This window comes from Drosophila biarmipes, unplaced genomic scaffold, assembly GCF_025231255.1.
Source record: "Drosophila biarmipes strain raj3 unplaced genomic scaffold, RU_DBia_V1.1 ptg000007l, whole genome shotgun sequence".
Taxonomy (NCBI): domain Eukaryota; kingdom Metazoa; phylum Arthropoda; class Insecta; order Diptera; family Drosophilidae; genus Drosophila; species Drosophila biarmipes.
In genome coordinates, this window is record NW_026114528.1 from 970,930 (window position 1) to 987,681 (window position 16,752).

Genomic DNA, 16,752 nt, shown 5'->3' on the forward strand with positions numbered 1-16,752 from the left:
ATATTTTGAAAAAAATCAAGTCAGGTAAATGGTTTTTTAAGTTTAAGATGTTTTGCGTTGATCCATGTTTAAAGAACCTCCCTTTTTGAGATTTTTTATAGGTTTTATAACATAATCCAGCTAGTTCTGGTTCCCGAAGGTGGCGTGATGAAATCCCTTAAAGGGTTTTACATAGTTTGAATAAGTAAATATACAAGTATACAAGTAAAACTCTTTTTTTTAACACATACCCTTTTTTTAGGAGCGTTGGACGGGGATTCCAAGGACTCGGATTAATGTTTAAGAAATGCAATGACAAACATTAAAAACAAATTATTAAAACAAAAACTTAGATTTACAAAAAATAACTCTAATTGCACAAAACAAATTTAAGTGATATAGTTAAAATAAAATATAGTAAAATGTAAATGAATATGTATGTATTTTAAATGTAATATTTGAAACCTTTTCAAAACTCAATGGAAAAATTAAGAATTTCCGAAGTGATTTCCCTTGGACAATTGTCTTCACAGGTGAAACTCGTTGAATAAATTCAGAATTTCCGAAGTGATTTCCCTCGAACGTTTTCCTTGCAGGGAAGAGGTCATACAACAAAGGAGTATAAGGAACAAGGAAAATCCGAAGGCACTTTAAAAAAGTTTCCTTTTCATTTTTTTCCTGGAAAATAGCCGACATACCATAAAATTTTCTATATGGGGCGTCCCTTGTTCTTCCCCCGTGCAAGCGGACATGTCCCTCCGGAATCGCAAGGGGATTCCCAATGGAAACTTTTTCGGAAATGAAGGGTACATACTACATTATTAAAAATAACATATATATATTTATGTTACTCTTAAGCAACTCAATGCAAAACTCTGCACAAAAGCAAAAGTTATTCAGTGAGTTATTTTAAACTACTACTTGTGTTGGCGAAAAGCGGCACTAAGGCAACACTAGCAGCGGGGTTGAAAGGTGTGCGGACATTACCGACATTGAAGCTGGGTCCGAAGAAAGATTAAATACAACTGCAGACCATAGAACCGATCAAGACGCTCAAAACAACGACAAAGCAGCCAGCAACAACATGTGCGTTTCAGAAATTTCAATGCAATTATAATCTCTTAATTGCTCCAATTGAAAAATTTTTTTTTCAAGTTGGAAGTTCCCGGCGTCAGCCATTGCATAGAGGGACCGCAACTTCGAAAAGCAACTTGCCAGAAGTCCAGAATAATGCTTCCACACCAAAACAAAACAATGTCACCATAACAAATTTGGAAAATATTGTTTGTTAAAGAAACGCTTTTACCTTTTGATAGTGCTGCTAACAGCAAAGTGGCTAAGTCAAAGAAATCGGTGCTGCCCGTATCTATAGGTACTGTAGGCACCGTTCCTGGATCTCAGCCTAGTGAGGTTCAGACTGCTGCTGGGGAGCGTAAGCAACTTTCAGTTGTTCCACAAAGGAAGCAATTATTTGTTTCTAGATTCACCCCAGATACCACATCTGAGGATGTTCTGGAATTTATACGTGAAAAATTCTTATCCGAAGATATTGCAGTTGAACAATTTCGATTTTCATATGCTCGTAGGATATCTTCTTTTAAAATATTTGCTCCGCCTGACATTTTTAATGTATTACTTTCTGAAAGCTCTTGGCTTAATGATGGTTTAGTAATTAAAGAATTTGTTCCAAATAAACCGAGAACAAATAACAGGCCCTTCACTGTGTCAAAAAACTAAACTAAACGAAACCAAATCCGACTCTGAAGTTCTGGCTAATAACTTTAATACTTAAAGGACCGATCGCCACTCACGTAGGGGGGGGCGGTGTCCTGATTGCCGTTACCTCTAGCCTAACATCTGAAAGAATTCTCATTCATTTACCCAATGAAATTGAATTTCTAAGTGTAAAAGTTTCCTTGCAATCTTTATCTGTTTTTGTTACATGTTCTTATATTCCACCTGGCATTGACCTAGTAATTTATGAGCACCATCTGTCTGCAATAAAATCTGTTTTATCCCTTCTTTCTAACAGAGACCTTTTGAATGTTTTAGGTGACTTTAACCTACCTGATATTTCTTGGTCTCCTCCTACTGACTCATTTGTCGCTATGCCGTTATCCGCCCATGATTTTGTGGATTGCCTTTTAGAATTATCGTTACAGCAAGTAAGCTTTATAAAAAATTCCTTAAGAAGAAAATTAGATCTTGTGTTTGTTTCAGACCCGTCTGAAATCGCAGTATGTAGAATTGACGCTCTTGTTGTACCTGAAGACATAGTTGGATGATATCTATGGAACTGGCAATTTGCCTCCCCTGCTCTGATACTCTCTCTCCTTTAGTTTCTCCAACTAAAATTAGATGTTTTTGTAAATGTAACTATAATAAAATTAACGATATGATTTCTCATTATAATTGGACAGACTTGTACAATTGTACAGACATTGAAAGTGCCACTGAACTATACAGTCTTAAATACGTTTTTTTATGAATGCGTACCTGATGCGTTTCTTTCAAACATAAACAGGCCTCCTTGGTTTACCAATGCGCTTCAAAGACTTAAGAACCTTAAATCTAACACTTATAAAAAGTATAAAAAATCGGGTAGACCAGCAGATTTTTCGAAATATGTTGTGGCTCGAACAGATTTTAATGTTCTCAACAGTCATTGCTACTCTATGTATCTAAGTCGATGTAAATTTGAATTTTCAAACGATTAATAACAGTTTTACAATTTTGTTAATGCCATCGGTACGTCTAAACTCAATGGAGGCATCGACGGATTCTGAAATTGCTGAGTTTTTCAAAACTACAGCTTGGTCAAATTCTAACTACCCTAATCCCTTAAATAGGGCAAATTGTATTTTCTCCCCTGTAATCACCGAAAGCTCTCTCGTAAGAGATTCGGCAACAACAACGCCAACATGTTCTCCCGGTCCAGATGGACTTCCTGGATGTGTGCTTAAGTTATGTGCGTAAACCATTTGTAAACCGATTTTTAAACTTTTTAATTTGTCTATTTCATCATCAGTTTTTCCTTCTATCTGAAAGGACTCTTTTATTATTCCACTCCATAAAAAAGGTGCGAAGGCAGATGCCCAAAATTATAGAGGTATTTCTATATTGTCGGCAGTTCCTAAAGTATTTGAACGTATTATCACTTCTCATTTGCAACATTTATGTTCCTCGCTTATATCAGCGTGTCAGCATGGTTTTGTTAAGCCAAGATCGACCACCACCAACCTACTTGAATTGTCAACTATTGTAATAAATGTGTTTAAGAAAGAAATGCAGACTGACACAGATTTTAGTAAGGCCTTTGAGTCCGTTAACCACTCACATCTTTTATTTAAATTAGATCAGCTTGGGTTTCCTGGTAATCTATTATCTTGGATTTCATGTTACTTGAATGGTAGGACTCAGAGGGTTATATTCAAGAATGCTGTTTTAAAATTGATCTACATGACATCTGGAGTGCCTAAGGGTAGTTATTTGGGCCCTTTGCTGTTTACATTGTTTATTAACGATCTTCCCTCAATCATAACACATTCTCGTATACTAATGTATGCTGATGATGTTAAGCTTTGTTTATCATGTAATGATATAGCGTCGGGATTTAACTTACAGTCGGATATTGATTGTTTTCATGAATGGTGTGAGTACAACCTTTTAAATTTGAACTGCCTTAAATGCAACGTTATGACTTTTTGGTCAATTGGTTGGTCAAAAGAATTTGATCACCCTTATACGACCAAATTATTATTTACCTCCCTTCTCCGTCCTATTTTCAAGTGCATATCAATCGTATTGAGTCGGTACAAAAAAAAGTTATCTTATTTGCCCTGCGTAGTTTGAACTGGGATCAAAACGTAAGGCTTCCTTCCTACGAGAGTAGATTACAATTGCTTAATTTACCTACACTTGTAAATCGTAGAACAATGCTTCGTACTATTTTTATACAAAATCTTATAAGAGGTGACATTGATTCTGCAGAACTTTTAAACCGCCTAACATTCAACGTTCCCGTTAGACTAACACGAAATTATTATCCTCTAAATTTGCCACGATGTACATCAAATATTTGTCTGCACGAGCCCTTTCCAGCCATAGTAATAACTATGATAAACTTTATCATTTAATTTGCATTTCAACATCTATCCCGGTATTAAAAACTAATATTTTAACTCATTTGCTTAATTCTCAGTTATGCCTTATATTTTCATTTGTGTCCCGTCTCTATTTGTTTTATATATGTATCTTCCTCTCGAACTCGCATTTTTTGCCCAAATTGATAAAAGGGCCCTGCGCGTAACAAGCACGTGCTTGGTGTCGTTGGGCCACTTGTTTGAACTGTTCGAAGTGCATCAACGTCCATATATATATTCATTATTAGAAAAAGCACTGTTACGAAAATAATCCGAAATTAATTCGGATCTGCACTTGGCCCTTGAGCCACAGGTCACTAGCCGTATGCTATCTGAGCCCGATTCTCCGAAGCGGAAAAAGATTTCGGTCGATACCCGCGATAGCCGGGTCAGCAGCACAGAAGTCGATCTCAACTGCCTCACAGATGGTACTGAGGTCAAAAGCTTTTGCCTTATGGGACGCCCGAAAAATCGGTTGTTAATAACAAAACAATCATTCCAACACCGTATGTTGATCTGAGGCCCGTAGTACGTGATGGAAGTGCAGCCATAAATGTTGTACTACCAAAACCTGTCAAAGGAGTGGTACCTAAAGCGGTCACCTGTGTACCACAGGGAAATAAAATATTTGTTTCTCGGCTGAGTGCTGACCTTTCATCCCTGGACATTTCGGCCTATATCCGTAACAAAGTTCAGATGCGTGATCAAAAGGTTGAATAATTTAATTTTCCATATACTATGGAAGTATAATCATTTAAGATCGGCGTTCCCTGTGCTCCTTTTGCAACTATATGCTCAGCCAGTTTTTGGCCTGTAGGGATTTTGGTTAAAAAGTACGAAGCTAAAAGGAAATTCGTTCAAAAAAAGTTATTATACGATCTACTAAATAATTTTCCAATTTTTGTCAAATACAAAATTTAAAACGTAACTTTTGCATGTAAGGAATGTCAATGGGTATACAGTTTAAAGCATAGCTAAAAATCGTTATTGCCGCTTTTGAGAAATAGGAAAAAGTTATGTTAAGATTCTATAGAATTGCATGTTTAGTCCCAATATTATACCTTTTTTAGTTTTCGAGATCCCACCGTTCATATGGCAGCAGCAACAGAAGTGGTCGATCGATTTCACACCTTATATGAACAATAAAATATGACCTTGCTGTTAGAAAACGACTCTCTGATGAGCCGTAACTTGTCTCTACTCCCGAGTTTGATGGCGAATTCCTAGAATGGCCCCGGTTTCACAATTTATTTGTGGAATTAGCGCATAATAAACCATACTCAGGCAGCCAGAAGCTGTATATTCCGCGGTGAAGCAAGAAACATTTTGACAGATACTGCCTTCTTTCAAGACGGATACAACGATACCTGGCAACCATTAAAATCAAAACCAAAACGTCAAAATTTTAGTCTTTGCGGCAATAGGAGGAATTGTCGATTAACTGATCTGCGCAACAGATTTGAGCACTACACGATACAGTGCGAAAGACTTTAAGCACTCTTAAAACCTCGAATCTGCACAAAATCCTGGGATCCAATTCTCTGTTTTATTATTAGAGCAAAACTAGACCAACAGAATCTAGCCTGGAAAATTCAGCGGATGCACCAACAGAAATTACAACGTTAGGGAGAGTGCAACGATAAGTTCACAACCTACAACAACGCTCCGCCATAAGCCAATCCGCAACGAAGAGAGCTGCAAGATTTGTCACCTAGGACCACATCACTTTGGGGCGTGTAGCCGTTTTCAAGAAATGGACCCCAAATCCACAAATCGCGGCGCCAGGTGGGTCATTTTTGACTTGTCGAGCTGCCAACAGCGGCATCATTCAATGTTACACAAAGGACTGACTACCCCAGAGGACAGGTTCTGCTTGCGAAGGTATCATTAGAAGGATCTACCATTCAACTTAAAACATGTCGCGCTGTAAAGGATTCCGGGTCACAGGTCAATCTTATCTAAAGGAAATGTCGTTACCGATTGAAATATCTGGAATCGAAAGAAAAATAACAGCAGCGGCCAAGTCGCTACTAAAGCTATCGTCGTGAACCTCCAATTTTGAAATCCCAGTCGAGGTATTCATTATTTCCACAGTCATTTCAGAACAACCATCAATACCGATTTCACACGATCTTAACATTCCTGAGAGTCTGCCTTTATCCTGACTTTCGGCAACCTAGACCCGTTGACCTCGCCTTTTGGGTTGACCTGAATGCCAAGTTAATAACTAGTGAATTTCTAAGACTAGGCCCTAATAAAACTCTGGCGCAGGGCACTATGCTCGGCTATGTAATCATCGGTTTTCTCAAGAAGGAACCCTTAGCTAACCAATCCGTGGAAATCGAAAATGACTCGTCCGATTTGACTGATTTATTCGAACGGGAATCAATTGCCACAAATAACGGTTCCCTGCAGCTAACCGAACGAATTACCCTCTGCAAAAGAATGATTAATAAATATAAAACCGACTTCTCGTCAACTTCAACCCTATAAGAAGTTGGACTATTCTAAAACATTTCTAAATTTAACCAAGAAATATTTTAACTTTGTTGCAGAAGGATCTCATACCACAGACGTGCCAAATGATCAATTTTTACGATGGCACAATTTCAGTACCTACGACAAGGCCGTTCTTAGCATAAACGTGAGCGTGAAGCAGCCTCACGAAGGTATGGAGGACGTGAATCATGTTTAGGAGCCTCCGGAGCTTAAGAAAGGCTCATGGACGATAAATAAATTGTTGGATGCTTTCTATTCGGTCAATGGCTGACAGACATCACGCCTTAATTGAGGGTACCCAATTAATGGAGGGCGAGAATGTTCGCTCCCAAGGGGTGCTCAACATGACCAGCACCCAACAAATCAGTACCAGTCGTTCAGCGTCACCTACTGGTTATAAGAATTGCTGATCATCAATGTCAACGGATGACTTAAAGTCTCATTAAGTCGACGATTCACTGACCCGTCCAGATGGTCAGCACATTGCTGCAGTGTCGCTAACTGCTACCAACATCGAAATAACCAAGTACCATTTTAAGAATAAATCAGTTATCGACGCACTCATACCTCCGCGGTTCTACGTCCTACGTCTGGGAATAGGCCTCGTAACACATCTCAACTAGCGCAGCTAACCTCCGTTAGCTCAAACCTCAGCGCTGTGCCCGCATCGCCTCTCCGTGCACCGTCGCGACTTAATCGTCCTCCCATAAAAGCGGCCCCGTGCCAGCGACAAGGCGCTCACTATAACCCCCTCGTCCAGCGGCGTGACTAGAAGTGCCTACTTCGGTTGGGCACCAACAATTTTATTGTCTTAAGTAAATCATATACCACATTTTTTTGCCCGATTACTGGGTCTATTCTTTGTTTCCAGTCCAGATTGTGTTTGCATATTTAGAACCTCGGCAATTATCTTACCAGAAGAGCTGTATCACCCAACGCTGAAACTGACTATTGACACGTGTACAAAATTGCATCCACTTTCGGAAAAGTCAGCTAAACGCTTTCCCTGCTTTCATATATCAAACTTTGGACTCATAAATAACCTTATAGCTTGCTCAGATTGGTCTAATACTTATGTACTAACAAAACTGAATATTTTTTAACACAGTTTTTGAATTGGGTCGTCTTAAAATTAAAAAGTCTAGACAATTCAGGCTATCGGTTCGGTTTGTAAAAGAACGGCCCAAATACATAAAAATATTAAGTTTGTTTTTTCAGGTAGGCTAGAGATGCAATCAATTTAGCAAATTAGCGGGCAAGCAGACGCATATAATACCCCATTCGATCAAACAGCAATCTAAAAATACCTAACAGCCCATTTTACGGTTAAGCGTGAGTATCAGCTATGTGCTCTTAACAAAGGTAGCAACACTTCAGTATAATTTTATCAACCCAGCCTCCCTAGGAATTATTAGACAATTTCGTATTTCGGAAAAGCCCTTGTTTCGCCAAACCTTTTCAAAACCACATAAATGAAAGTGAAGATCAACTGTATGGAAGCCTGCTAAGTGCTATATATTCAGAGAGAGCGGTAAAAGAGAGTTTGGAGACTACACTTGAAGAAAGTTGAGAGTGTACGGGGAAAAAGACTTTAGATAGTACGAGGAAATATAGTTTGGCGCAGAGATAGATGTTGATGTGCCAAGCAAGAAAGTTTTGCGAAAAGGAGCGGAGAGAGACGAGAGAGCGCTGGCGCACCGAAAGCGAAGGATAAACAGCGCTTGATACCTTTGTGTGGTGCCGTGAGCAGAGGTCGAAAAGGAGAAGCCGAAGATTAACGGCACCAGGAGCCCTATAGAAGCGGGTCCTGCGCTGGAAGCTGGATCAATCAAGGAAATACCGCCGTAAAAGTCAGAAGGAGCACGATCACAAAGTTGATACGTTCGGGACAGCACATGTAAGTCTCTGAATTGAGACACAGAGGCGAGTACACGGCTAAGCTGAGTGGAGTCTCGGTTGACTGGTGCAGGGGCACCGCCAAGCAATAAAATCGCCGAGCGGCGCAGTACTTTGTCAGCAGTACTGCCGCACGCAAGATTGGCGAAATGGATTCGTAAGCTTCAGGTACGACTACAACAACTCGAGGGAAGGCTGGTGTATACCGGACGGTTGCATAGAGCGTCAAAGGAAAATGAGTAAGCAGCTAGGTGGGACGGAGCAAGGAACAGGATGCTGTGGTTGACAAGGCGGTTAAGTTGAGAGCTCGGCTCCTGTTCACAGTACTGCGGGAACGATGACGTTTCCATAAGCCCTACGGACCAACATTTCGTCACCGAAAGCGGAAGACTGCAAGAAGCACCAACGCAAGAAGCACTATAACAAGACAGCTAAACTTTGTAACGCGGAGCCGAGAATGAATTGTCGTTACTCTACGAGTAAAAAACTTTTACTCCGAACATTTGTATTATAAAATCTGAATAAACTGTAATGTAAAATATATCTGAAAAAGTGTCCAGAGAAAATCTTACCTGAGGCACAAATCGGAAAATTAAGAAATGTAACCAAATCTGTTAAAAGATTTAAAACGCATTTATTTTTAATCACTATATAAATTTATTTTCATTACTTCAAATTAATAAATTCATAGACTTTACCAAGTGTTTTCTTTAGATTTTAATATATTGTTATACTTATATAATTTTACGATTACAAATGATTAACATGTTGGTCATCAAAACTAAGCTTTTTGATAATAATGTCTCATTAGAAGACTTTTGGAAAATCGTTTTATGTATTAAGAATTATTTAGAAGAAAAGATTTTTAAATTTGGTCAACAATTTTGCAGCCCTTTACATTTTATGTAGATTTTGTATCTTAATAAAATATTTTAGTTTACATGTACTAGCCTAATTTATATTAAAAGTTTATATAAATAAGAAAATGTTATATAATATATGAAAATCAAATATTTAGATTAAACACAAAGGGCCAGTTTCTGATGTCCATACTAATGTTGTATTTGAATAATTCTGCGTGAAAAATAATTATTTGCTGTCATGGAAGTCAGTTTCATAACACGTAATAAATTACCTTCAGTTAATTTCTTATTGTGGAAAGTAGTAGTTTATCAAACCAATTTGTTATTATATGATCCAATTCGTTTTATTATCTTTAAAATTTTAATGAATATGAGAAAAAGACCCTTAGCAATAAGTTAACGGAATAAATGTATTTAACTTAACACATAAGATTTTAAAGTGCATTTTCCGGTTGTCCTTTGAATTTTAAAGTTTCTTCGAAAATCAATGACTTTAAGGCATCTCGAGAAATGTCATCATTTTCCATATTTATCCGAAACGGAACTTCAGCAACAGGCTAAATGTAAAAAATACATAATTGGTTTATTATAATATTATATAAATTTATAGTTCTTATCAAAGTAATAATGTGCTTGATTAGCACATTAGCTCGATTTGCTGTTGTCAAATTTTTACCGATACAATATAGAATGAATATAGAGTTTGAATTCAGATCGATAGACCGACCACAGCGATTTTTTTTGTTTTCAACTCATTTGAAATCCTTTCAAAATCATAAGACACGAATGATTTTGGCACCATCTAAATTTATAAAACTTGTGTTTGTTAGTATAAGCTAAAAGAGTATCTTTGAATAGAAATCAACGCATAAAATAAAATAACTTTTGTCCTCCATATTCTCAACACATTTGAATCAAACAATCCAGTTCATGAAAAAGTTCGCGTATTAAGCAGGACCTTTGTGGGCGTGGCACCTTCCTGAAATAAACTTGCGCTTCTCAAGATTCTATAGAACTTGCATGCTTAGTCCCAATATTATACCTTTTTTAGTTTCCGAGATCCCACCGTTCATGTGGACAGATAGTCAGACGGAAATGACTAGATCGACTGGTGATCCTAATATCGTGTCGCAAACGCTTCCTTCTTCTATAACAACTTTCCATTGATTTAGACATAGCGGAAAACAAATGTTGGAAGATATCCAAACAGGTTTATCGTTTGAAAATCGATATCTCCCTTCAGTAGTTATCCGAAATACAATTTATTACACGAACAAAATTTTTAATTTTTTAAAATAATAACAAATTTTAATTTAAAAACATTTTTAACTAACATTTTTTTTAAATTTTCCTCGATTTGTCACTTACAATTTGGTTTTTTTTATAGGTAGGACACATTTTTTGTTTTCAAGATATCGAATTCATAGGTTCTTAACTAGTACCTGTGGCAATTTTTGTGAAATACAAATTTATATAAAAACAACATATACAATTTAAGGCTTAGCTTAAAATCGATATTGCCACTTTAAAAAAATAGGGAAAAGTTAAAAAAAAAATCCGGAAGGTAAAAACTATGTTTGAGTAAATAGCGACATTCAGCACAAGCCGGTAGCTTTAGTAGTTCACATGTTACGGGTTTACAAACTTTAGCTTTTTATACCTGTTTTCTCAACAAACTACCAAGTTTTTCCAAAAATGGTACAACTAAAGTTTCTTATATTAAGCGGTTTAATAACATATGACATTTTCAGGGCTGTCAATTAGAGTTTGGAAACGCACAAAAAAAGTGCGATGCTTAGGCAATGTTATGAACTAGTAATACGTTCATTTTTTTATTTGTAAATTTCAAACGGTAATTTTTACAGTATTGTGTCATATGTCAAAATTCGAGGAATATCAAGAACTAAACACAGCTTAAAATTTAATTTTAAATCGTTGAGCCATCAGTTAAAAAGCTAAAAAAAAGAAACCGGAAAAAAAACTTTCGACCATGATTTTTATATGGTGATCTTTAGAGAAATCATGTTCGAGAGACGTAAATAGTATTTCAAAATACATTTGAGCTAGCCGCACTGGTTTCGTAGCGAGCAAACATAGAAAAACCGGTCGTTATACAACATTGTAGTCCCACTGGGGTTACAGTCAAGGCTAAACGCCAGGAAGCTGTCTCGCGCTTTACTTCGATTCTAGGCCTAGTGTAAACGAACGTTCTACCCTAGCCTCGTCCTTTCGTTTCAAATTATTCTTCAACGGGCTTTAGACTTGCATTGTCAATTTTTATCGCTATGTTTATATCCACTATGGATATCTCTCGACGGGTATTAAGCGTAATTAAAAGCAATGATCTGTTTGTTTTTTCCAAATCCAAGAATCTATAAAAACGTAGTAGTCTTTTGTGAGTGTTCTTCGCTTTAATTTTTAAATTTCCATAACTTTTTACATTAATTATTGTCATAAATTGATATCTAAAGATGATAATAGCCGCCTTTTGGTGAAAATATTTTTATCGGAATGGAACAGGTATTTGTGTCTGTTTTTTGTATTATTCTTGTTAAATTTTATTTTGTGTAATCGTTTAAGTGTGTATATCTAGTCAAATTTGTATTTTTAATGTATAATTAACCTTGGGGATGGGTTTTTTTTTTTTAGAATGGTATATAACTTATCCACCAAAGAATATGTTGCAAACAAAGAAGAATTTATAGCTTGTCCCGATGCTGTTTTCAAAAAATTGGGCAAAATGTGGAAAAAAGCTTCATCAATGCGAAGAACTCTGTTCTACAGAGGAACTCGGATTGGCTTCAGATAGTGGAGTGCTTAAAGGATTTAGAAAAACTCGAAAATATGAAAGATAATAAAAGTCGCAGGCGTGCCAACATTGAGTTCACCACATCTTCTTCAATTACGAAGCAACGGCTTATAGCGAAAATATCTTGTAACGAACTGAATTATTTGCTTTCTGTTCGCTACGGTATTTGTGCGGCTAGCTCAGTAGATTGTGTGTGTTCGTCCCACCAATTCACAGAATTCACGGGTTCGTAGTGGGGTTTATAATTTGCTTGTCTCGCTGTCTCCGACGGTATGTGTTGTCTCAATGTTACCTCGCCTCGTTGAGACGGTGTTCCAGTTTTGTCGCTCCCTGAAGATCCTTGACCGCTGCTTGCTCCTGACGCGTTTGGCTCGGTGACTGCTCGGGCACGATTCAGACTCGCTATGGGGTCAGCCGTGCGAACTTAGGGAAGCGTCACCGTTCTCAGACTAGGGTGAAAAGACTGACGAGCTCTGTGTCCCGGATGGTCCTACGGGGCTTCCGCTCAGATCGTGTGGACAGTCAAGGCGGAACGCCAGGGAGCTGCCTCGCTCTTCACTTCGCTCCTGCGCCTCGTGTAAACGAACGTTTCACCCTAGCCCTCTCGCGTACTGTCCGTGCAGTTCCTGCGGGCTCGATTCTCCTTGCGTGGCTGTTGCGGTGTGGTGTCCTGCTTGCTGCTGGCAGTGTCCTGCGAACTGCTCATAACAGGGTGGCTGTACGTCGCGTGACTTCTGTGCTGGGTTCGTGGGCATACGCCGCTCCGGGGCTTCTCTCCCTTCTGGCTCGCTACTCTAGGGGTTCCGTTGCACCGCTCCGGGACTTCTCTCCCTTCTGGCTCGCTACTCTAGGGGTTCTGTTGCGCCGTTCCGGGACTTCTCTCCCTTCTGGCTCGCTACTCTCGGGGTTCTGTTGCGCCGCTCCGGGACTTCTCTCCCTTCTGGCTCGCTACTCTCGGGGTTCTGTTGCGCCGCTCCGGGACTTCTCTCCCTTCTGGCTCGTTACTCTAGGGGTTCGTTCGCGCCGCTCCGGGACTTCTCTCCCTTCTGCTGATCGCGCCTGGACCTGCTTAACTTGGCGCACTGGGCTCACGCCGGGATACGCCAAAGTAGTGCTTGAGGCGAGGTACACTGGGGCTCGACAGGCTTACCCCCGAGCTGACGATTTCAAGTCTTGCTTAGTTGGTATTCATTCAAATGCTTCTCTTGATCTCGACTAATTGATTTCCGCTGACTGACTGATCTCGACTGAATGAATCCCGCTGCCAACGCCCTGCGGGTTTATATAGGGCCTCCGGGAACCGTTATTTCCCTTTTGTGCACGGCCCGCCGAAACTCTCCACACCGGGTCAAAAGTCCATGGCTCCTGTTTGACCCTCTTGTCCTCACGCACTGCTTCCCGCCGACGTCCAGCATGTTGCTGCCGTTCCGCTGATTCCGGTGATGCATATGGCATGCTTGTGTGCCGCTCCGCTACCGAGATGTGGCACCTTCTCTCTTGGTCCAAAGTTCACGGACCAAAGTCCGGCGGCGTCCCGTTACTCCCGTTTGCACACAGCACTCTCGCTCCGCCCGCCAAGTCTCCGCTCTCTCTTTTTCCATTCTTGGTCTCCAAACTCTCTTGGTCTCCAAACCCTCACGTTCTCCAAACTCTCTTGCTCTCCAAACTTGCTTGTTCTCCAAACTCTCACTTTCTTCAAACTCTCACGTTCTCCAACTCTCACGTTCTCCGTCCTCGATCTCCAAACTACGCGCCGCTCCGCCACTACGCGAATTCGCCGCGTACCTGGTGAGCGGTCGGCCATCTGCTGCTGGGATTTGTGTGGAGTTATTCAACTCCTCACAATCTAATAACAATTAGTTCGCTGCAAACGCTTTACGGAATATACGCCAAAAAGAACGACAAGTCATATTGAAACAGATGCTAATGAAGTGGTTGGTTTAACGAAAATGAATATTCACTGTTACGACGTTATGTCAATTCAATTCGAAGCTTCTGCACAAATTTATACCAAGCTATGATAATGATTTACACGCTAAAAAACGTAGCTTTCCAAATAACATTAACATAAACTAATCGCTTGCTGAAGTTAAATAATAATAATACTTGATCATACAGCATCACGTTTATTAAATCTTCAAATAAATGTTTTCAGTGAAATTAAATGCGATTCAGGGAAGACACTCACCTTGCTTGTTAAATGGGGTTTTGACCGTAACACAGGGCATAGAGGTAATTCAATAAAAAGTCGGAAGACAATTCTATATTTGTGACTGCTTATGTGCCTGTTCAACTGGTGAGACAATGGTGAGACTACTCAATTGGTATATGATGATGAGAATGACTTAAAAGCTCAAAGAGAGAACTGAGCCCACACAAGTTTTGAACAAATTGAAATTTATATACAGCACTGCCTCCAACTCACAATCGTGGACTTTAAAGTTTGCAATGCATTGAATGGAACATCCTCAAAAAATCTTATATATGCGAGGCCAAGCCAACATAAATAAACAATACAGACAACTGTTTGAGCAAAAAAGTTCTCGAAAGACGGAATGAATTTGGTATGTCACCTCTAAACGCTTACACACGATATCTTCGTCCGTATCGTTTAGAGATACAATCGTAGCAGGTCAGATCTGCGATTTATAAAAACAATCTGCTAATACGAAACTCAAAAAATTGGGCTAATAGTAGACAGACCAGACGGAAGACAGAAACACGGCTCTCAAATTTATTAAAAACCCTCATCTAACTGCACGTATTACAGGACTTGACTATACATTTTGCGAAAGATGCGTTTTAAATGCTGGCTACAAAATCAATTTAGACAAGTTTCGAAGTCTAGTGAAAACATTTCCTTTACTGCTCGGAACTGAAGTCATAAAACAAGCATTAGTATCAATTGTAGATCTGCCTGAGGAAGCTGTACAAGTAGTAATTCGATCAACTGATTATTACTTAACTTTTGAAATAATGAAATCTACTCGCCAAATTCAAACTCTCAGCGCGGACGTACAGACGGACATGGCTATATCAATTTGGCTAGGTATCCTGATTACGATTTGTAATTATTTGTCCTTTATACCATCTAAGTCGACCTAAATGTTAAGTTCAACTTTTAAATTTTGCATTTGTGACTAGCGCCTTAATTTATAAGTATTCTGCTTGCTGGTAGTGCTGGGATAAAAGCAATCAAATATTTATAAAAAAAAAGGTGGTATTAAGACAAGTTATATGTGAAAAACGTAAATAGTATTACGGAATACCTTACAAAGGACATATAGCACAAGCCTTTATCTTTAGTAGTTCACAAAATACTGGTGTACAAAAATTAAATATTTATAGCTGTTGTCCCGCCAAAACTAGCAAGTTTTTCGAATAGATCTAATGTTTCTTATATTGAACTGTTTAACAATATCTAAAATTTTCAGGACCGTCAAACTCTATTAGCCGCACAGAAAAGTTCAATACTCAAACAGTGTTTTAATGGTATGTGGCCATTACACACACAAAAAAAAATCGTAAAGAAATCGGAATAAAAAAACGAAAGACGTAACAAGAATTTCAAAATACTTTTCAAAGGACATAGTTCACAATTTACGGATGTACATTTAGCTATTTATAGCGGTTTTCCCGCCAAAATAGCTTTTTTCCCAAAATGGTAGATTTTAAGTTTCTTATATTGAGCTGTTTAACAATATCTACAATTTCCAAGACCGTCCGATTTTTTGTAGCCTCTTTCTCTTGAGTTCTTGAGATTCCTGAATGTTAATGAAACACACGAAACATGCGGTGCGAAGTAGAAACGATCATATCAGGCGAGTTTATTCGGCTTGCCTTTGCACTACTGCAAACATGTGTGTGAAATTTGACACAACTTTTCAGTTCCGAAAAAAAAAATTTACTGGTAAATAACAAATGACATGTCAGCTTGCACGAGAACAAGTGACACTCAATATAGACTTTTGTATGGGATGTCCGCATTTTCACAAGTAAAAATTCAAATGTAAACTATTCGAAGACACTCCTGATTTCACTCGATTCTTATACTCCTTTGTTGTAAAGCCTGTCACCTGCAAGTGAAATCACTTAGGAAATTCTGAAGTATTCCAATGAGTTTCCATTTGAAATCACTTCGCAAATTCTGAATATTTCCAAAAAGTGTTACCCTATCGAAATGTTGCATTTAAAATATTGCATTTATTTACTTTTGTCTTTATTTTAATTAGATTGTGTTATTTAAGTTTTCTATTAATTTGTTTTGTTCATTTGTTTTGTTAATTGGTTTTTCACGTTAATCATTGCCTTCCTTAAAGATTTTCCCCGTCATGCTCCTGAAAAAAGGGCAGTATCCAATTTCAAAAGTCGATTTATTTAAATTTAAAGTCTGTTAGTTTAACAACACCGTTAAGTTGTTTGTATTGTTAGTATTGGAAAACTTAAGAACGTAAGAAGAAAAAAGTGATGCTATTGGAAGTTTAAGAGTGGCAAAAGTGGCAAGTGTAAGAGAAAATGTTAATGATACAATAGGACAATATTGTGCAACATAGATGCCAAGTGA

General features: G+C 38.4%; 1 protein-coding gene across 13 annotated transcripts in view; it reads right to left on the bottom strand.

Moving 5' to 3' along the window:
• Window positions 1–16,752, bottom strand: part of LOC108028907 (mitogen-activated protein kinase ERK-A) — a 140,744-nt gene that overhangs the window by 18,894 nt on the left and 105,098 nt on the right. For 3 of the 13 annotated variants that reach the window (XM_044092639.2, XM_044092637.2, XM_050889813.1), the window contains one exon: window positions 9,772–9,936. The exons of the other annotated variants lie outside the window; for them this stretch is intronic. In XM_044092639.2, the coding sequence (XP_043948574.1) occupies window positions 9,814–9,936 (123 nt within the window). In that variant the 3' untranslated portion in view covers window positions 9,772–9,813. Of the gene's footprint in view, window positions 1–9,771; window positions 9,937–16,752 lie in introns of those variants that run through there. 13 annotated transcript variants of the gene reach the window in all.